The sequence below is a fragment of the Mustela nigripes genome, chromosome 9, assembly GCF_022355385.1.
Source record: "Mustela nigripes isolate SB6536 chromosome 9, MUSNIG.SB6536, whole genome shotgun sequence".
Classification (NCBI taxonomy): domain Eukaryota; kingdom Metazoa; phylum Chordata; class Mammalia; order Carnivora; family Mustelidae; genus Mustela; species Mustela nigripes.
In genome coordinates, this window is record NC_081565.1 from 68,567,302 (window position 1) to 68,590,326 (window position 23,025).

At 44.7% G+C, this 23,025-nt stretch overlaps 1 protein-coding gene across 2 annotated transcripts in view; it reads left to right on the forward strand.

The window, feature by feature from the left end:
• The first annotated feature begins 234 nt into the window (after positions 1–234).
• The window catches only part of FRMD3 (FERM domain containing 3), a 324,332-nt gene continuing 301,541 nt past the window's right edge, over positions 235–23,025 (forward strand). For both annotated transcript variants that reach the window (XM_059411794.1, XM_059411793.1), the window contains exon 1: positions 235–1,007. In XM_059411794.1, the coding sequence (XP_059267777.1) occupies positions 861–1,007 (147 nt within the window). In that variant the 5' untranslated portion in view covers positions 235–860. The remainder of the gene's footprint in view (positions 1,008–23,025) is intronic.

The window sequence follows — 23,025 nt, forward strand, 5'->3', positions numbered from 1 at the left end:
TGCAATATGCTCTACTGACAGAAGCAGGCAGGCATACCTGATTTTTTTTTTTTTTTTTTTTTTTTGGTAAGGAGATGGACTCCCAGTTAATATTAAATAAAATAAAGGCTTTAAAAAATATCCATGAGTCCCAGAGATTGTTACAATTAGCCATTTCCTGGGGTAGCCATACCAGGCCCTCCTGTCACTTTCGGGGGGAGGGGGTTTGGTCCTTGGTCCAAGAATCCTCTCCCGCGGTGGAATCCTCCCTGCTGGTGCAGGTCGGGTTCGCCCTCCATCCCCCACCCGCAGCCAGGTCCCTGGGGCCGAGCAGAGCAGGGCGCTGTCAGGCGCGTGGGGGAGCCGGGGCAGGGACTAGCGTGACCAGGAGCCGGAGCGATCGCGGCCGGAGAGGGAGGAGGCGGCCGGGCCCAGCCTGACGCAGTGGCGGCGACGGCGGCGAAGCAGGCCACTGCCAGGGCACCCCGGCCACCAGCGCCTGCCACCCCTCCGCCTCCTCCTCCCGCGGCTCCCCGCGCGTGGGAGTGAGTGTGTCGCGCACCCGCCCAGGGTCACGGGCCCGGGGCACCCTCTGCACGCTAGCCCGGGCGGAGGGAGGCGCAGGAGCGCGCGCGACGGGCGGAGGCGGGGAAAGGAGCCGGAGAGGCGGAGGCGAGGGAGGGGAGCGAGGGAAGGGAGGGACCCGCCCGCCGCACCCCGGCCGTCAGGCATGTGTGGCCGCAGGCGCCCGTCGCCGCCGCTGTCCCGGGGCTGAGCCGCACCCGGGTGTCCGGGACAGTGCGTGCGCGAGTGTGTCTGTCCGCGCGGGCGAGCGCTACGTCGGCCTCGAGCCTCCCGCTCGCTCCCCCGGGCCGCGGTGCATGTTCGCCTCTTGCCACTGTGTGCCGAGAGGCAGGAGGACCATGAAAATGATCCACTTTCGGAGCTCCAGCGTCAAATCGCTCAGCCAGGAGATGAAATGCACCATCCGGCTGCTGGACGACTCGGAGATCTCCTGCCACATCCAGGTGCGGGCTGCCCGGGGCGAGGGCGCGGGGGCCTCTGCGGGTGGGCGTGCGCGGGCAGGGGCGGGAGAACCCATGCGGGGGCCTGCTAGAAAGCCAGATTTCTCTTTCCCCGCCCTGTGAGGCTGGGAGCCCTACCCAGGGATGGGGCGCGTTATCAGCGACGGGATCCCTTCCCAGGCTTGCAAGGTGCGCGCAAGTCTCGCCGCGCCTAGGCTGGGGGCGCGGGGCAGCTTCCTGCAGGGAGAGGCTAACCCCTCGATCCCCTCCCCCGCCAGGAAATGGGAGCTCGGGGAGCCGAGAGGGACACCTGCATGTCGCCCATTCTTCCTTCCTCCCTTCCTCCACGTGGAGAAGGCATGCACCAGCTCGGGTTCACTCATTCCTCTCTTGGCGCCCGGGCTCCAAAGGGGCCCTCAGCCCCAGGGACCCGCTTTCCCTCGTTGCCGCCCTCCTACTGATGGCCTTTACTCCGCATGGTGCGGCGGGGAAGTTTCCTGGGAGTGAGAGAGGCTGGGCAGACCTGGGCTCCAGCCTTGAGGGATGGGGCGCGCGCTGCGCGGAACTGGAGCTACCCCAAAAGGAATCATGAAGTCGTTGTGCTTTAGAGAAAGGGAAAGGGTTGTGGAGCCAGCGGGGAGGGAGCCTTGCAGGACCTGGGTCCCGGGAAGAAGCGCCCCTTGGAATATTGGTGGAATATTGCTCAAGTTGGAGAAAGCAAGAGTTCTTTGGGCGAAGGTAGCTTTCCTGGCGGCCTCATCCTTGGGTAGTAAGTGCTTTTGAGCTTGCAGGAGATGTAGCGTGAGCTGCAAGGGTGTGTGTGTTTGTGTGTGTGTGTTTGTGTGTGTGTGCGCGCGCGCACGTGCACCTTTGGTGCGCGTATATGTAGGCAGATGTGTGCCCTCTCCTTTGACCCACTGGGCACGCACAATCTGGAAAGGTTGTGTCAGGGCTCAGCACGATTAGCTTCTGACTTTTAAATCTATCTGCTTATTTTTCTCTGGGATTTCCTCTTCTCGCTTTCCTGAGTCTGAGGCTACAGGACTGAGCTGTTTTTTAAATAGAGAGCACACTATATAGTTGCCTTGAGAAATGAATGGGGGCAGCGTCTCTCAGCGGCAGGAATAGGTCTCTAGGCTGTGTTAACCCCACAATGAATCAATGAATGAAAGGTCTTTCCCATTTGTTTGTTTGCCGGTGGAAGTTTGTGACACAGAGACAGTGGCAACTAATTCCTAAGCAGAGGGTTGGACAAGTTTCCAGGCAGGAACGTGGTGCCCCACCTGATGTCCCAGGAGAGTAGGCGCCCAGTGAATTTTCTGGAGGATCTTGAATTTCATTCTTAGTGATTCGGTGCTGCTAAACTTAATAATAAAGGGATTAGCAGGCTAGGCAGTTTTCCCTCCTGCCACAGGGTTGCACAGAAACATTTTGGCATGTACTGTCTTGTGATCCAGAGGTAATTGTTGGTGTACTTTGCCTTAGGTCCTGTCCTGGAGTGGATGTACAGATACTTTAACCCGCATCGAGTATGTAAATAACGGAGGGATCAGCAGCAGAGAGTTAGGGATGCTGAGTTCTCCTCTGCTTTCTCAGCCCTGTGTGTGCCCCGTCCTGTCCCACTTGGAGTTGACACCACTGGGTTTTATCCCTTTCCGAACTTAGTCTTCCTTAGAATAGATAAGTAGACCCCAAAGGGCATGTATTTGTTGTCTGGTGTCTGAGAAACAATAAATTGTAGCCAGTCTAATAATAGTTTGGCAAGTTAGCATTTTTGTGGCCCAACTGAGGTCAAAGAGGTTAAAATGCTGTGTTAAAAAATGTTGATTTTTTTGGAATTGTTTCAAACTCACATGGTTCATTTTGTGGTCCATCTTTTTGGCTCCTTCTGTCCACAAATGGTGATGATTGTTTAACCAATAAGGGGGAATTCAAAGATCCTATATTGATAATTTTGGAACTTACTTTCCTAGACTTATCCAAACCCAGGAAGTGAAATTGTATTTCTGGGTACACGGTCACAAACAAACTTCCATGTGTTTAACACTAGAACAAAATGGTATTTTGAAAAAAAGAACCTCTCGGAGGAACCCGTCCATGCCCTGGGGAAGCTTCCTGTTCTTCCTTCCCTGCTTGCCTTTCCCCCCTTTCTTCCAGGGAATCACAAAGTTAAAGAAGTGTATGGACCGTCATCCAGTATCACACATCCTCACGCCATGACCTGCACAGAATGGGACTTATGGAATTTCCCCCACAAAACAACAGCTTTTAATTATTCTGTCTCAAATTATATAATTGACAGAGAAAACTTACAAAGAAACAACTGAGTGCCCAGTCTCAGCTGCCTGAGATCCATTTCCAGAGGCAGTGCTGAAAGTCACTTGCTCTGTCTCTTTCCAAAGAGTTTAGGTTGTTGTCCCATCAGGTTATTAGGGTGTGAATGTTTAGGTCAGAGGAGGAGGAATTCCAAATAATCAGGGAGCAAAAGGAGAGTTGGGGGCACTGATGGAGGCCTGGGGAATGGAAGGAGTGGCTGAATATTCCCTACTGGGCTTTTCCAACTGACCCAACCTTTGAAGTCTGGATAGCATAGAGGGACGTGAGTTAATTCTAACCCCCTTTATTCAGTCTTGGTGCTTCAAGTAGGGTGGAATTCTAGCCATGTTCCCCACTCTATCCACTTTCTTCAGAGGCTGGCGTGGTTAGTCACAGCTCCTTCTAATGAACTTGTCATTTTCAATATGACTTTTATTGAGTAAAATGGAGACTTTTCACATTATACATTCTTTAGCAAAGAATTTTGATTTGTGTTTGAACAGAAATCTTAGTCCAGTGCTTAATACATAATAGGCATTGAATAAATACTCATAAATGTAGATTGACTAATTTCCTTCGTAGGCTGTTAAATCCATAGGGTAGGAACATTTTGTGGTGGTGGTGGTTGTTTATTAAGGATTCCCCAATACTTGAGTAGTACCTGGCATATAATCCTGTTCGACAAACACTTGTTGATTGAATGAGTGCTCAGTATCTAATCTAGGTCATTACTTATCATCATGAGAGTAACATGATGACATTGGTTTGGGAATCAGGAGGTGCATGGTTTAATTATGTTATCAACCGGTTTTGTGACACTGAGCAAGTCAGTTGACATTTGGAGTCAATGTTTCTTTTCCTCTTTTGTAAAATAAGGGAGTTGGGTTAGATGGCTAGTTCCAATTTAATAAATCTGATTTAAGTACTATTTGAGTGAAACACTGTTGTTAACAGAGTGGTTGGATACACATTATCCCATGATTTTCATACCTCCATTTTATTGATGATATTGTGTTATGGAGTGTGGCCTTTATTTTTTAGATGCGAGAAGTAAGGGTCAGAGAGATTAAGCAATTTGGATCATCTGGCATGTAGGTAGGTTAGAACCCTGGTCGTTGGACTAAAATTTCAGAGTTCTTCTCAGTAGCTGCCTCTTGAGACTTGAGAGTTCGGATGTTTTGGGCGAGAGTGAGAGAGTAGTCAAGTTAAAGTGGATTAAATGATAAGTACACTAACTATCTTACCTAATGAGAAGTCCAGAGTTCGGCCAGCTACAGGGTTGCTCGGCGGTTCTGCATGGACCCAGGCTCTTTCCATCTTCCCACACTGTTAACCTCAGCATATCTGTGAGTCAGGCGCTACCGTATCTACCATTGCAGAGGTGGTACTTCCGTATGCATTTCTTTTTATCACGAGGAAGATCTTTTCCAGAGGCCCCTATCAGTCTTCCCATCAGATCTCGTTAGGTGGGATTCGATCATACACCTGTGCTCTAGCTGCAGAAGAGTCTAGGAATGTGCTTCTGGTCTTTATGCTCTTCCCTTTCTATAGTGGGAGGAGGGCTTTGGCATTATGGAAGCAGTGGAGAAGTGTGTGTGTGTGTGTGTGTGTGTGTGTGTGTGTGTGTGTGTATGTGTCCTGTGGTGGGAGGAAGGGATAACTATTGGCTAAGCAAGCAGTAGTGTCCTTCAAATAAGTCAATTTGGGGAATGGTAACATAATTAAACCATGCATCTCCTGATTCCCAATTATGATTATTGTTAGAATAAAACTGTCAGCAAAGTTTAATAAGATGTTATCTAAGTCCTGGCTTATTATAGGCAATCTTGGTGTGATCAAATTCCAGAATGAGAAGAATTGTCGGATTGTCCTTTGTTGTTTGTGTTAAGGATCACTTCTGTCCTTACTGAGCTGGTGGGTTCTTGGTAGCTCCGAGTCATCTGACATAGAGCAACCACCTCTGGTACAGCTCTACTCGTTGAAGAAGCCCTCTGACCAAGAAGTCAAGAACTTTGAACCCTGGCTTGACTACTGACTAGCCAGGTGTCTTTGGGCAACTCACTTTACCAGTTTGGGTCTCAGTTTGCTCATCTGTAAAGTGGGGATAATAATGGCCTAGACCTCATGGGGTTGTTGTAATGCTTGGTAACTGGCCCACAGTGAGAGCCAAAACAATGTTGACTGTTATCTTTCTATTATGTGAAGGTATATTTGAGACAATTCTCAATAGTGGGGAGGCTTTGGCTTAAATCTAATGTCTTGAAGTCTAAATTCCATTTTATGATGGTGCAAGACCTTGAGCAAGTCACTGGGTCCCTGTTGTTCCTCTGTAATTTCCCAGTTGCCAATCTCCACTGGGTTGTTGGGAGGATGTACATGAAACGCATCATAAATGTCGAAACATCACTCAAATGTAGAACACCACTTTAATAGCTGGGGGAAAAAAGAGAGTAGTTTACTGTTCTTTGAGTTTCTTACCTGTTGGAACAGGTACTTGAATATCACATGCGAACGTTCATATGTGCCGAGTATCAGGTCCTATGCCAATCCAGGTGGTGAAATCCAATCGGGGTCCGGCTCACAGCCACACCTCTTCTGATAATAAGGACAATCCAACACTTTTCTCCGTCGAACTCACCTAGAATGCCATTCAGAGTCCACTGAAAATCAGACACAAAAGGAATAGCAGGGAGAGACACTTTGTTAAATACCATGGCCCAGCTCTGACGTTTTTAGGCCTAGATTACATGGCCAGCTCTTTGTATTAAGTATATTGTGAAAAAAAAAGTAATGTTATTTCAATGGTCTGCTAAGATCTTATCTCTTGATGTCCTCAAAGCAATGGCAAAGTGTATTGAGTGCAGAGAGAATGTAACACTGTGGGCTCCCCCTCTTTTGGACTGTCTGTCTGCTGGGTGCTTGTAACTACGTCTGAAAAATTCTAATTCAGACTGGCTCGAACATCGAGGACATTTACTGGCTCTTATATCCTGATGTCTTGAGTTAAGGGCTTCATTCAAGGACTCTCCTGCCTTCTGTAAGGCTTTATCCTCAGACTGGCCGTGAGATGGTTATGGTAATGTCAGTCCTCACCTTTTCATGGGGCACCCTCCAGAGGCAGAGGGGAACTACTTCCATCCAAGCATTCCCACAAAAGTCCTGCAGCCGTTCTGATCAGACCTAAGTCACAGGTCTGCCCTGAACCAGTGACTCTGGCTGGTGGGAGGGAATGCACCTTTTAGCTTAAAGTGAGCAGAACTTGACCCTGGGACTCAGCATGGAGTTAGCCTCCTTCCAGGAGGTGGCTGGCCTGGGTGGGGGGAGAGGTCAATGCCTAAAAATCAGGGGTCTCTTGAGAGGGAGGGTAGGGAAATGGCTGCTGGGAAGATTACCCATGATACCCATGCTAGCTGTTTGGTCTGGGTCAGTGGTTCTCAAATTGTGTCAAACCCCAGAGGTCCCTGAGATCAGCATGAGTCAGTACTTCTCTTTTCATTGCTATAGTCTATTCCGTTGTGTGGATAGATCACATTTTATCATTTCCCCAGTTGGTGAAAATTTGGGTTGTTTCCACTTTTTGTCTGTTGCAAATAACGTTGCAGTGAACATTCCTTTACAGGTTTCTGTGTGGACACATTTCTTTTGGGTTTATACCTGGGAGTGACATTACTAGATCTATGTTTAACCTTTGGAAGACTGACCGTCAAACCGTTTTCCAAAGTGGCTGTGCCATTTTACGTCTCCATCAGTAGTGCACAAGGGTGTTGATTTCTGCATATCTTTGCCAACACTTGTTGTTATTTGTCTGTTTGATTATAACCAGCTCAGTGGGTGCGAAGTGGTATCTTATCATGGTTTTGATTTTCATTCCCTTGGTGCCTATGACTTTGAGCATCTTTTCTTGTGCCAGGGGGCCTATGTGTATCTTTTCTGGAGAACTGTCTATTTGGATCCTTTGCCCTGTTTTAAATTGGATTTTTAAATTTTTGTTATTGAGTTACAAGAGTTCTTTATATATTCTGAATACTTATGCAATACATGACCTGTAAATATTTTTCCTATTCTGTGGCTGTCTCTTTACTTTCTTGTTGGTGTCAGAAATTTTAAAATTTTGGTGAAATTCACCTTCTTTTCTCTTTTGTTGCTTGTGTTTTTGGATATCGTAGCTTGGGAACTATTGCATAGTTCAAGGTCATGAATACTTATGCCTATGTTTTCACAGTTTTATAGTTTCACATTTAGGTTTTTGATTCATTGTTATATTAATGTGTCATTTATGTACCACAAAATTTACTATTTTAAGGTGTACATTTCAGTGGATTTTAGTATGTTCAAAAAGTTGTGCAACAATGACTACTCTATTTCCTGAAGGCCGTCATCGTCCCCCGAATAAACCTGTGCCCATTAACAGTCCAAGAGTGTTCGGTTCCAATTCCACTGTTTGAAGAGGGGCGTTCCTCTCATATACCGGACAATTCTCTGATATCACTTACACCTACAACTCCATTTTTACACTGTCTACCTGGAGATCACATCACATCCTACAGGCTCAGTCCCAAGAGACTACCTCCACTTGAGAAGCCAGTCACGAAGCTAGGTTGTCATCTAAGCTTCTGACTGACTGGCTGTAGAGTGGAGGTTCCCACCACCTCCTCCTTGAGTTTGATTAATTTGCTGGAGTAGCTCCCAGAACTCAGAGAAACATTCTACTTACCAGATCACTAGTTTATTATAAAAGTATGTAACTCAGGGAACAGCCAGATGGAAGAGATGCATAGGGCAAGGTTAGGGGGGAAGGGGGTACAGCTTCCATGCTCTCTCCAGGAGTACCAATCTCCTAGCACCTCTCCGTGCTAACCCCACTCTCAACCCAGAAGCTCTCCAAATCCTGTCCTTTTGGGTTTTTATGGAGGCATCATTACACAGGCACAATTGGTTAAATCCTTGGCTGTTGGAGGTTGAACCCAATTTCCAGCTCCTCCCTGGAGGTCAGGGAGATGGGACTGAAAGTTCCAACCCTCTAATCACATGGTGGGTTCTCCTGGCAACCAGCCCCAGTCCACAGGGGATTTCCAAAAGTCACCTCATTAACATGACAAAAGACACATTTATTGTTCACCTCACTTAAGAAATTGCAAGGGTTTTTACGAGCTCTGTGCCAGAAGGGAGGACAAAGACAAAATATATATTTTTTATTGTAATTCACAGTAACACACAGCTACTCTTCATCTTTTTTTTTTTTTTTTTTTTTTTTTAAAGATTTTATTTACTTATTTGACAGAGAGAAATCACAAGTAGATGGAGAGGCAGGCAGAGAGAGAGAGAGAGGGGGAAGCAGGCTCCCCGCTGAGCAGAGAGCCCGATGCGGGGCTCGATCCCAGGACCCTGAGATCATGACCTGAGCCGAAGGCAGCGGCTTAACCCACTGAGCCACCCAGGCGCCCCTACTCTTCATCTTTGATCCAATTTCAGTTAACTCTTGTATAGGGTGTAAAGTAGGGGGTCCACCTTTATTCCTTTGCGTGTGAATATCCAGCTGTCCCAGCACCATTGTTTGGAACGATTATCTTCCCCATCATCCTTTTTGAGATGTTTGCTTTGCCACTCTTGTTCTCTCACAAGTGTGCAGTGGGTTTTTCCAGAGGCTGTATGATATGTGATACAGAAATGCATTAAATGCAGAAGCAGATGTGAGAATCCACCTGTCTTCTTTTGAGCCAAACCTTAAAGATACTTGCAAAAATGTAAAAGAGTGCTATTTTTCTCACTCCATCAGTTATTAGTTTGCAAATACAGGTTTTTTTTTAATACAATATGCAATTTTTGTTAATGTGCAGTGGGTTTATTATCTTTACATGGGTCAAAAACCGAATATTCAGAAGAATTGTCAGGAAATTGACACACCCAACCCAAATAAAAACTCTATAGATCCTCTGCAGTGTGAGGGGTTTTGAGGCCAATAAGATTAAGAATTGCAGGTTTTGGTGACTCTCAATTTACTGAATGTCAAGACATTGGAGTCCAAGTCCAAGACTTGGAGTCTAGAGATGGGGAAAAGTGGGATTATTATCAGGAATCATTAGGGCAGGTTTTGCAACTGGGAGTTGAATTTATTTATTTATTTATTTATAAATATTTTATTTATTTATTTGACAGACAGAGATCACAAGTAGACAGAGAGGCAGGCAGAGAGAGAAGGGGAAGCAGGCTCCCTGCTGAGCAGAGAACCCGATGTGGGGCTCAATCCCAGGACCCTGAGATCATGACCTGAGCTGAAGGCAGAGGCTTAACCCACTGAGCCACCCAGGTGCCCCTGGGAGTTGAATTTAATATTAAAAAAAAAAAAAGACCAAATAAAACAAAATGGAATTCCCAATGCATCTTGGGCCTCCAACCTGACAAGTTACAGGTATTTGAAATGATATCAACTAAATCAAGAACACCAGCGTGTACATGGAAAATGTGTATATGCATATTTGGAATTCTTAGTAATAACCAAGTGCCTGTGTCTGGGGAGGGCGGGGGGGCAGTGTTGAGCAAAGGACAGGGCCTGGCTCCGTTGGAGTAAGCATTTCCCGGTGGTACTTGCTTTCCAACTGAATCTGCATCTTTCACCTCTGGCAATTAAAAGCCATGTCTTGAGACCCCTCTTTTGATTGTGAAAAATGTGCAGTAACCATGCGTTAAGAATTTAAAATGTAAACTACTTGAATGCAGTCTGTTAGTCACTTGCATTCTTAAGTTGTTCCTTCTTTTTCTAAGTAGGCATTCTGGGGAAACAAAGGTTGCCCGGATGGAATTACCAGAATGTGTCCTGCAGAGAATCTAATACGAGATTCATGTGCGTGAGAGATAGGCATTTGGTACATAGCACCGTTCCCTGTTAGTTCCCAGTCTGTGTGATGAAGGGTTGAAGTTGCTTCTGTGAAGTAGCAGAGAGCCAGACTTGGAGTCTAGAGATGGGGAAAGGTGGGATTATTATCAGGAATCATTAGGGCAGGTTTTGCAACTGGGAGTTGAATTTAATTCAGATTCAAAGGAGTTGGTGTTCAGCTCTTGGGTGGGGGGGGGCGGTGTGTGTGTAATAGTTCTTGGTCACTAATATTCATGTGGATCTTCTGTGTTCTTGTTAAAATGCAAATTCTGATCCAGGAGGTCTTGAGGTGGGCCCTGGAATTCAGCATTCTAGTAAGATTCTAGATGCTGCTTCTGGTCTGTGTACCATACTTGGAATAGTAAGGTGTTGGAGGAATTTATCTGTCTTATAATCAAATTCTTTTTTTTTTTTTTAAAGATTTGATTTATTTATTTGACAGACAGAGATCACAAGTAGGCAGAGAGGCAGGCAGAGAGAGAGGGGGGGGGGCGGGAAGCAGGCTTCCTGCGGAGCAGAGAGCCCGATGCGGGGCTCGATCCCAGGACCCTGAGATCATGACCTAAGCCGAAGGCAGCAGCCCAAACCACTGAGCCACCCAGGCGCCCCTCATAATCAAATTCTTAATTTCCTTGAGTGTGGGGACCTTTTGGCCCTTATCTCCCTTAATAACCCTCCACTCGACACATTTCCCTCAGTAGATGGTCCATGAATGTTTGAGTAAGTGAACGAATGAATAAATAAAGGAACCCATCCAGGTGCGTGTATCATGCTAGACTGAAATACTGATTAGACACTGATCCTGGGGCTGACATGATTCCTTTTGATTCCCAGCTGCCGGCAAATCACAAGTCTGTTTTTTCAAGCAGGATTTCCTTTGATGGCCAATCTGATGCAGTATGGAACATCTGAGAGCACGTGGGGGCCCTGGGTTAATAAGAGACTCCGTATCCCTTTTGGCCACACGTCCCACTTTTGCTTTCCTGTATCCTGGGCTCTCAGTGGCCTTGCAGAGAAACTCTGGCAACTCCTTGACACAAACAAATCATTTTGTATAAGCCAGTGGTGCCTGGAAGCTCCCAGAGGAATAGGGAACCCAGCTGTCCTCACTTGCGAAAGGACCCCAGGGGACAGTGACCCTGGAGGACAATGGAAAATACATTCGAGGTGTAACATAAGCTTTGAAGCTGTTTGTTCTGGTGGCTTTCCCTGAAGATTCAGGAGGGAAAGAGGGGATACTTTAGAAAAATAAATGAAATTTATTCTAAGAGGAAAGAATAATGACGTAGATCAAGCAGTTTCCACCGCCCCCCCCCCCCAAATGAATTAGTGAAGTTTTTTGAAATAATACTGATAAGCATTTCAAAAATATTTCCATATGCCAAGTACAGAGCTGGGAACTAAATAGAAATAGAAAATATTATCAGCCATTAAGAAGCTCCCAGTCATTTGGGGGAAGAGAGATAAGATAGTGTGGCACAAGGACAAAACCACAGCCGTAGGGACAGGTATGGGCAAGTGGAGGACCAGGAGGGGGCATTTGTGTCAGGCTCGGGCATCAGTAAGTATTTCTGGTATAGATGAACTTGATTAATAATTAAAGGACAAGTGGAAATCAATTCTTTGAAGGAGGAGAAAAAGGCATTTAGGCATTTCAAATAAGGTGAGCCTTTGCTTGGGATAAAACCCTGAGCATGAAACAGCATGATCAGATACAGAAATGAAATGAAGGGAGGGTCTGGGATTAAGTCCCGGGGCTTTGGTTTCCGTAACAAAGGTAATGACCATACCCCCGAAGGAGAGGCAGAACTGGCCACATAATTTTTGGGGCCCAGTGCAAAGGGAAAATATGGAACGCTTTGTTCAAAAATGAAGAATTTCAAGAAAACCAAGTGCAGGGCCCTTTTGAGCATGGGCGATTCACCCAGGAAGCTGGCCCTGAGACGATCGAATAAAGGGGAGACAGGTTGGGGGAGGTGATGGTGAGATTCATTTTGGGCTCTTCACTACTCCAAGAGCTTGTGGGACACCTGAATGGAGAAATCCCAGCTGGAAATAAGCAGGAAAGTCAGCAGAGAGGTCTGGCATGGAGACACCAACCAGGGGATCCTTTGTGTTCATGCAAATAGTGGTAGAAGCCATGTGGGTTTGTGAATGAAACCATCAGGATGGGTCTTTTTTGTCTATCTTTCTGCTTGGAACATCCCTGTAGATCAAACCAATGAATTCTGAGCTCTGGAATTCTCTCCAAGAGTACTTGATCATTTTAACTTTGTAAGGCAACTTTGACCAGAGTAGGAGCTTCTCCATTTTCTTCTGCAAGTAGGCCACACAAATCAGAGTTACTGGTGGAAAAACATTTTTCTGCTCTTCATCCTCATTTCTTTGCTTGGACTATTGAATGAGTCAAGTCCCCTCTCAGCTGGAAGCTTCTGATTACAAAGCATAGGATTTGCATGCTACGGAAGTCACCCTTGACGGTGTCATGACCATTAAATAGATAATACATTTTTAAATCTTTTCAACCTTGTACATAATTAAAGTAAACATGTTGTATGAGGAGCAACTTTACAAGTTATGTAAACTTGTAATTGATCTTTTATTCAATATTAATTTATATCTTAGAGAGCTCCTTTAGCAAAAAATTTTTTTGTACTTAGTTCCCAGGGGATTATTGTGAATTTTAATTAAAGTGAATTCAAGTTCTGTAAAACTACTCCAAGAAATAATCTATGATGAGTAATGTAATGACTTGGATCTTAGGTGTACAGTAGAGTTTTTGTCTGAAAATATATATCTATGTATCTTGCTAAGGTTTGAAGTATGATTATTTTGTAGCAGGGGAAAGCAATTAGTATGTTAACCAATTAGGGTCTGGCTTATTATCTCTCCCTTTACAGGTGTAATTTTTGCTTTAAGACACTAGGACTTGCTGGTCCACATTGTTCAAGAAAAGATTGAACCAGGGTCTTGACATATAAACTGAAAATTCAAACACAGTATCATTTACTAATGGATTATTAATAAAAATAAGCAGGTATAAACTATCAGTAACTACTGAGACTTATTAATAGAAGAGGGGACAAAAGCCTATTTAATAAGTTGGCTAATGATTCCTCCTTGATGTTACTAGCTGATGTTGTTTTTTGGGGCTGGTCTGTGTATGTATTGTTGTTGCTCATTGTTCTGAAAATAACGCTTGTCCTTGTGATCTGATCTGTGTGTGTATGTAGGTGTTATCTGCAATGGTGTGATGGTGTTGGGTATTTACTATTCTTTGTTTAGTAGCATTCTTTCCCTTCCCTCATATGCCTCTTGATATCCTTGAGTAGTATGTTAATAATGTGCATTAGCTAGTTGATTCAGTTGAGATCCAGAGAGGTGATGTGATTTGCCTGAGGTCACATACTTAGCAAAATTAAGATGGGACCTGGTGTCTTGAATTTTAAGTTTGCTCCTAAACTTATACTAAATACTATTATCTTGATTTTGAATCTTCTTTGGTAGTCTAAATGATGCGATTCTTTTTCACTGGAAACTTTCTTTCTTTTTTGTTTAAGATTTTATTTATTTATTAGGGAGAGAGCATGTGAGTGAGGGGAGGGGCAGAGGGAGAGGTAGAGAATATCAAACAGATGCCATCTGAGCACAGCCCACCATGGGACTTGATTTCACCACCCTGAGATCATAACTTGAGCCAAAAATCAAGAGTCTGCTGCTCAACATCCTGAGCCACCCAGGTGCCCCTCATTGGCAACTTTCCTAATAGCAAAGGGGAAAACCATACACTGACCAGAAAGCATATGGACACTTTAGAACTGCCATCCAAGGACACAGTTTTAGTTCTTTTCTACTTTCTTTTAGTCAACATGTCATTCAGCCTATAGCTACATGAGAATTGTGACCAACTTATTATGTATTTATGCATATATTGCCGTGTAACATAATTAGATCATTGAAAGATACCTTCCCTTTCTCTTCACATGTTGGTATAGACATAGCTTGTAGTTTGAAATTTCAAAGGAACTCCTAAAAATTGAAAGGGGGTTAAAAAAAAAGAGGAAGGATGATGTCAATAGAATTTTCTTTCTGTCTTGTATGGTAATTTACCTTCTAGTTTTGAAACTGACTCTGGAAGCTGAGATCTTAGCAATGCCAGACGATGGTATTTAGAGCTCTTCTGGAAACGTAGGAAAACAAAGCATTTGTTAGTTAGGCAAGAGCCATATCCTTGTCAGGCTCTCTTTGTTTTGAACGCTGAGGCAGAATAAGAGCTCTAGAGTCGGGCGGAAGAAATAGTCCGTAGCACCTGGAGCGCTGTCAAGGGTAACTTCACCTCTTGGGTTCCCAAACCTCAAAGGAAGGCACTTCCGCTGAGGGCCATCATGGCGCGGGGGAGATGGTAGGGGCACCTTGAAAGGCACCTTTTGTCTCCAGGTTTGGAGACATCGTTTCTCCAAGTGTAGGTGGCACCTTCTTGGTTCAGTGCTGATTAAAAGGAAAAAGAAAAGGAGAAAAAGTTGTAGAGTGGATTCAAGGGCAGCTGTGAAGTCTGAGTTTGCAACGCTAGCAGCAGTGTGGTAATTTGAGAAGAGCAAATTAGAAGAACAAAGCAGATTTTAATCATATGCCACAGAGAGGAAGGTGGTTTAGGTTTATCTCCAAATTGTACCTCCATTAGAGAAAGGGAGGCTTTTAATGCTATTATCCAATATTTATTGTTAAAGATTTCTTTCTTCTTTCTCCCCAGTCTTTCTTTAATACACTCACTGGGTGGAGAATGCCAGCCTTTGTATTGAGCGGTGGTTAAATATAAAACTTTTTTTTTTTTTTTTAAAGTGTTGTGGGAAATGGAGAGAGAGAAAGAGAAAGAGAGAGAGACTTGGAGAGAAAAGAAGAGACAGGGAGAGACAGAGAGGGAGAGAGAGAAATTGTGGGAGAGATCTTTGATTTTGAGATTCAAGGTCTTTATTCTTTAGGAAACTTTGGTGTGAAGGTAAAATTGAATATTAAGAAAGCATTTCCTCCCATTTTTCCGGCCCCATCTGTCCATCCATGCATCCACCCATCTGTTCATTCTTCTATCAACGTATCTACCCATTCAGCCACCTACCCTCCATCCAACAAGCATTTATCGAGCACCCCAATTAAGGACTGGCCTGAGTATTAGAGATACAGAGTTAGATAAAAATGTGGTCCTTTGCAGCCCAGTGGGGAAGATGCACATATAAACAGATTCAAGTTGGTACAGCTGATAGGAGGACACCAGGATATTGTTGGAGCCCTTAGACTCCAACAGGAAGGAAGGTCTGTCCTTCCTTTAATCTCTGCTTGCTCTCCTCCAAAGTCACTACCCCAAAGGATGTTCTTAGAAAAGGATCACTGATACTTCCTTACTCACATTTACTTGTGAATAAGAACATCTTTGAGAACTTGGCTCTTCACGCAGATATCTCAGCCAAAATTGTACCTTGCTGTAAAATGTGATTTCAAGAGAAGTCACAAACTCCCTTTGCTGCTTCTTACCAGATTTCCACCTGTCAGGTGTCCCCCATACAGAAATTCTGGAGTAGCCACGGGGCTCCTTCTTGCCTGAGAAGGACAGGGAAGGCTTTCTGGAGATGATGTCTCAAATGAGTTTTAAAGAAAAGGTAGGCATTGTCTGGCCAGTAAATTGGGGGATTGTGTTCAGAAGGGGTACCGCTAGGGAAGGAAGGGCATTCTAGCAGAAGACTGAGCATAGGCAAAGGCACGGTGTTTGTGGGAAGCTAATAGAAACGCAGTATGGGGGTGCCTGGGTGGTCAGTGGGTTATGCCTCTGCCTTCGGCTCAGGTCATGGTCTCAGGATCCTGGGATCGAGCCCTGTGTCGAGCTCTCTGCTCAGCAGGGAGCATGCTTCCCTCTCTCTGTCTGCCTCTCTACTTGTGCTCTCTCTGTCAAATAAATAAATAAAATCTTAAAAAAAAAAAAAAAAGGAAATGCAGTGTGGTTTTATGTATCCACAGAGAGGCATGTTCTATGCAGTGGAAAGTTGACAGTTACCAGCATAGATGGTGTAGACACTAGGGTGGAGAGTCGGAGTTGAGAAAACCATATGGCTACTGTTTGCTGGGCAGTGGTTGGGGCGTGGTTTGCCTGGGCCAGAATGACCTGGAGAACTGTTTGGCAGCTTAGCTTTACTTCTAGAGCTGGAGGAAAGGCACACTGGGTGCTTTATCACAGGCTTCGAAGGCTTCAGTACTTCCTGAAAAACATCACCCTGAGAAACGCTGAAGTTTTCAAGTTCGTAGGGAAAGTTTTAAACTTGTATGTGTCACTGGGATGGTAATCCCAGTGGTAAAGCAAGTCTGCCTTTCTTTCTTCTTCCCTCCCTCCCTCCCTTCTTTCCTTCCTTACTTTTTAAAGATTTTGTTTATGTATTTGACAGAGAGAGACACAGCCAGAGAGGGGACATAAGCAGGGGGCGTGGGAGAGGGAGAAGCAGGCTTCCCGCTGAGCAGGAAGCAGGGAGCCTGATGTGGGGCTCCACCCCATGACCCGGGGATCATGGCCTGAGCTTAAGGCAGGCGCCTAACAGCTGAGCGACCCAGGTGCCCTGCAAGTCTTTCTTAATTAGGGATCAGAAAACTGACAGCCTTTCCAGGGCAACTCACCCTGTTAGGGTAGTCCTGAGCCCAGCCAGGGAGGGCCTGATGGGAATCGTTGTGGGGGTTCTAGGAAGTGAGTGTTGAACAGAAGTGAGATGATTTGAAAAAGCCCTCCTTCTGCACTTCAGACAAGCATTGTCCAATAGAGCTTTTGTGCTGCTGAAACTGATTTCTGTCTATGCCCTCCAACTTGGTGGGCACTAGCTGTCGTGGCTGTTGAGCTTGTAAAATGTGACGTATGTGCCTGAGAAACTGAACTCTGATGTTACTTCATTTTTATTCATTAAATATCTCAATATAGATAGCTACACGTGCTTGTGGTTATCGTATTGGACGACACAGCTTAGCATCTTTGCGGTGACTAACTCTGGAAGGAGAGAGGAATTGAGAGTCCGGTGGGGGGGGGGGGCAATGCCTGGAAGCCTTCTTGCTTGTCTCTATGTACTTCTGTGCCATTTGAACTTTTGGTAAGCCCATGGTTTGTAGCTTTGTAATTTTAAAAAGCACAAGACATTTTGAGCAAGATCTGTGTGCCTTTATTCTCTTAGAGGACTTAGAAAATTGGGAAGGAGTTTTGATTTTTAGTTCAAGAACTACACCCTTCTCGGGAGTGCAGGAAACCCAGAGAAAAGAAGACACTTACTTGCCCTAGTGAGTGACCAGCAGGGCTGGGGCCCAGAGATCCAGATCCATTTTCATTGTTCTTTCGACTTCGAGATAAGACCTGGTTCCTTTGAGCTCAGTCAGTGTTGCTATTTTTTTCTCTGTACCTAGAAATAAGAGACATACAATGCCTTAGGTTCAAATTCCACTGTTCATTGCTGATGTATGGGAAAGAGGTTGACTTTTGCATGTTAATCTTGCTTTTCTGTTGATGTGTTCAGATCTTCTACATAGACAGTCATGTCATCTGCAAACAAAGACAGTTTTATTACTTCCTTCCCGTTTCTTTTGTTGTCTTTTTGCATTGGCAAGGACATCCTGTACCAAGTTGAAAAGGACTTGTGAGAGGGGACATCATTGCCTTGTCCCTATCTTAGTGGGAAAACTTAAGCGTTTCTCACCATTGAGTATGATGTTAGCTGTAGGGTTTTTTGTGAAATTTTTTATCAAGTTGAAAAAATTCCCCTCTATTCCTAGTTTACTGAATTTTTTTTTGTATCATGAGTGCTATTGGATATTGTCATATGCTTTTGCTGAATTTATTGATTCATGAGATTAAAAAAAATTTTAATTAATTAAATTATTTATTTGACAGAGAGATTCTTTCCAGAATTTTAATCCAGAATTTTCCTTTCAGAAAACAGTACTGACCACCTTTTATTAAGGAGTAATACAGCCTCTTTGGGGATGTAGTTTGTATGGGCCACATGACCTAGAGAATTGTTTTCTAGGACTACGTTGGTTACACTTCTAGAACTAGGCGTAAAATGTGGTTTTGTTTTTGTTTGTTTGCCTCAGGCTCTGTATGCTTCCAGAAATGTTGGAGCCGACTTTATGTTTCTCTAAGCTCCTTTGTTCTCTTTGGCGGTCTTGCACGGATGCGCTGGATGGTAGAGGGTCACCTCTGGGGTTGGAGCGTCCTTACCTCTTTTTCCATCCTGTCATCTCAGTTCCCTCCTCTGTCGTGTGACTGGAATAAATGTTCTTCCCCTTCTCTGTGTGCCTCCCTGTCCTGCACACTTAGGATGTCTTGAAAGAGGACCTTTCCTCCCAAGGGTCCTGTTTAAAATTCTACTCCCTCAGTGATGTGTGAAGAACAGTCAGAGACGTTGAAAGACATCTGACGCGTGACATTCCTTCCGGAGAGCAGTGACTTACTTAGATCCCAGAGAACCCCGGAGCCTGAGGGGCAAGAAGAAAAGAGGCCTGACCTCTGGGAGGAGAGCAGAAAGGGAAGAGATTTCTCAGATAGTGTGTGAATGTGTCTTGCCGTGAAGGTTTGGTTGGATCTATGACCCGGCTGCATCCCGTGCTTAGTTTTTGGAGGGCCTAGAAAGATCTCCCCAAGGATCCATTGATCAGCCAGGAAACCTTTAACAAAGCAACAGAATTTTCATGCCCCACCGTGCACACTAGCTAAGGCTTCTCTCTAAAGTGCCACTCCAAATCACATTGCTCCTGGTCACATTCGTCGTAGCACCTGTGGCTGATTATTAATTTGTTCATTGCTTTGTTCATTGCTGTGTGTGTCTGCAGCTCTGCAAGCGGAGGCATGCGGCTGTATCCCAGTGTCTAGAACATGCCCACTGCCTGGGACGTTGTAAGTGCTGAGGACAAACACTGGTTAGCTAAAAGACTACATAAGTACACACTCTTTACCAAATCAGAAGACAGTGATTGCTACCATTTGTTGAGCACTGGTTGTGGGCCAGCCCCCCTGTCAAACACCTTTTATCTTGTTTATCTTATTATTTAAGGGTTAGGAAGATGAGTCACTGAGATACATCCAGTCCCAAATCAACAGTACACCTGGTAGGTCGGATTTGAACCCTGTTCAAGACCCCTAAGTTCATTGTGTAAGTTCAGTAAATGAAGGTATAATCCCCAGAGATGTCAGTGTTGGGCAGAGACGTCAGGAAGGGGAAACCTGCCCACAGCAGGAGGTTTCTGCCTTCCAGATGGGTGCCAGGGGCTCAGAAGCAGACCAGGCCCCTGCTCCTCCGGGATTTAGATGGAGACACCCCTACAGCCCGCCAACATGGTCCTGTGGAGCAGGTTGATCCCTGATGGGGGTTCCAGGTAGATGTTCTGAGCAGTTGTGAATTATTTAGGTGTGAGGCAGAAACAGTTCCTCGCATTGAACCCTAATGAGAACTGTGCATGAGATTAAAGTCAAGAGATTCAGCGGTTAGTTATTTTTGTGTTAATGAATGAGGGGAGAGAAAGCAACCCTTCAGCCATCAGCCATATGGTTCACCTTTGTTCTCAGTCTTTCCTGGCTCTTCAAGGGGCCCCACAGGACATGTGAGTCTCTTTATTTTGGTTACGTTGTATTTAGCAAAATACCCAAGAGTCATTTTCTCCATTCTGGGTGGCCACGGATGGCTCATTTCCATCCATTTTCCTACCAGGAGAGCGCCATGCGAGAGAGATCAGAGGCCTAATGAGCGCCCTCATCATGGCGAACGAACTGCCTCATGGCTGGGCCGTCTGCAGGCCTCACTAGCTGTCCCGCCTCATGGGGTCTTCTGCTATTTGAGGGTCAATTGAGCCTCTTGCTATGAATCGGTACAGTGCATTATATTTTGTAAAATGCTTTATATTCACTTTACTGGTCTTTTTCTCAATAAGTCACTAAGTAGGGAAGGAAGAGAACTCAGAGGAATCCAGGCCCAACACCCCTGGTTATCTTAGAGAGTTAGTCCTGGCCAGGGTGACCTTCTTAAGAGAGACAAAGCGTATTTTCTTCTTTTTTTTTTTTCCTTAATGAGGGTTAGTGCTATTCATTGTCTCTCACATCTATTTTTTTTTTTAAACAGCTTCATTGGGATATAATACACATACCATAAAATTTACCCATTTATTTATTTGTTTATTTAAAAAACTATTTTATTTATTTATTTTACAGAGAGAGAGAGCATGAGTGTGAATGCGTAGGGGGAGGGGCGGAGGGAGAGGGAGAAGCAGACTCCCTGCTGAGTGTGGAATCCGATGCAGGGCTTAATCCCAGGACCCTGGGATCATGATCGGACCTGTAGTCAGACTCTCAACCAACTGAGCCACCCAGGAGTCCTACAATTCACCCATTTAAAGTGATTACACATTTTATTTGTAACTCTGTGATAGCATATATCACAGAATTGTACAGCCATCACCAGACTCAAACTTAGAACATTTCATCACCCCCCAGAAGAAACTCCAGACCTCTTAGCTGTCACTCCCTCAACCCCTGCATTTCTCCCAGCCCTAAGCAACTGCTGATCACCTCTCTGTCTCTATCATATGATTTGGGCCTGGCGTCTTTGAGTTAGCTGCACGTTTTCTGGCTTCTTCGTGTTGCAGTGTGTATCCATGCTTCATTTCTGTTCATTGCCAAGTTGTATTCCATTGTTTGTTTACCTGTTTGTTGGTGGGTGGGCGTTTGGGTCATCTCCAGGCTTTGGTTAGTATGGATAATGTTGCTAGGAAAATTGTACAAGTTTTTATGTGGACATTTGTTTTCATTTACCTCGGAGCAGCATGGCTGGGTCGTGTGGTGACTCTGTGTTTACCTTTTTGAGGGACTGGCAGTTAACCGCAGTGACTGCGCCATTTTACATTCCCTCCTGGAAGTGTCCAAGGGTTCCAGTGACTCCACATGCTCACCAGTAACACTGTTACTACTGACTTTTTTTTTTTTTTCCACTTTTTGATCATTGTCATCATGTGGGTGTGAGGTGGTGAAGTGGATTTGCAGTCTGGCTTGGGTTTGTCTTTCCCTGATGGTATCAACCAGCCTCTGGACAATACATTTTTCCTAGGATGCTAGACGTTCTGTTGGGGGTTAACCTTGAACAGGTGAGGATAGCTTGGCTGTTTCTGGAGCCCATTTCTCCTCAGGTGGCCTCACGTCCATGGGATGTCCCTCACCCTTGAGCATCTCTACCTGGATAGCTGTTGGGTGGTGGTCTGTGACTGAGCCACGGCCCACGCCTTCCCTCAGTGAGCTACCTTCAGAGCTGGCCTTCTGCTTTATGGCCATTTTTCCTATCACACCATCCACAAGACAAATGAAAGAAGTGCAATTTGCTTTTTAAAGTCAGTTGCAGAAGTGATCCTGTCATATCTACCACTGAAGTTACAATATTCTTGAAGGTCACAGCATTTTGTTGAAGACCCTGTACATCAAGCCCACAGCGCAGAAAAAGGGGTGTGTTTTCTAAGAAATGAATAGGTTAGCAGAGCCAAATCCTTAGGGTATTTCATTTTTTTAAATGTAATTTTTTGAAATTAAGCTCTTCATTTTGAGATGTAGATTCATACCCAGTTGTGAAAAGTATTACCGAGAGATCCCATCCTTGGAACTGTTTAACTGTGGGAGGAAATGATTTACTGAGGGACTGGAAAGTAAGTCTGGAAGAGTGCCAAGAATTCGAACTATTTCTGCGGCCATCAGTTTCCTGCTTTTCCCAGGACGAGGACCCACGACCCTACCTTCAAACGAGCTGCTCCGAGGAGGGGTTATTTATTGACGGAGCCTATTCCGCTTTGCGATTTATTTTGGCTTAAAGTGGACACACCTAATAAAACTATCTCTCCTTTCTCATCCCCGTTCTTAAGGGTTGGATGCTAATGTTGAATCTTTTCAGCATGTTGAATCAACGGCTGCCCCTAATCCGCTGAACTTTTAAAGGAAATTAAGCCTTCCAAAGATCTCATTTTAACTTAGACCTACGCACGCGGGGGAAATCAAAATCCTCTCAGTGAGGCAAAGAGTATAAATGAGTTAAAGGTGATAACATTGGTCTGTGAAATACTGGTATATCATTTAAGTGTGATGCCCTCATTAATTCGTGCATATTTATAAAGTTACAAGTCTGTGTTAGGTACTGCTTGAGGTGCTAGGGATGCATTTAGAGACCCAGACACATGGAAATCCCTCCCTCATGGAGCCTATATTCTCTAGAATATAATTATTATATGTAATATCTCTTCTAGAACAATATCATACTGTAAATTGTATCCCCAGGACTTATCTTAAAGATGGAATTTTGTACCTTTTGACCCCCTTCACTTATTTCTCCCACCCCCAGGTCGCTAACTCTAATAACCATTAACTGTGCTCTTCATCTGTGAGGTTTTGTTTTGTTTGGATTCCATATGTAAGTGAGGTCATACAGTATTTGTCATTTTCTATGTCTTATTTCACTTAGTATAGGTCCATTCATGTTGTAAATGGTGGGATTTCCCTCTTTCTCATGGCTGAATTATATTCCTGTGTGTGTGTGTGTGTGTGTGTGAGTGTATACCACATTTTCTTTATTCATTTACTTGTCAATAGACACTTAGGTTGTTTTCAGGTCATGGCTCTTATGAATAGTGCTGTAATGGCATGGGGTTACAAGTATCTTTTTGAGGTAGTGGATTATATGGTAGGCCCTGTGGATATCTGTGGGGGAGAACATTCCAAGCAGAAGCAACAGCCAGTGCAATGGCCCTGAGGTAGGTTTGTGACTGACCTGAGAGAACAGTAAGAGTTGA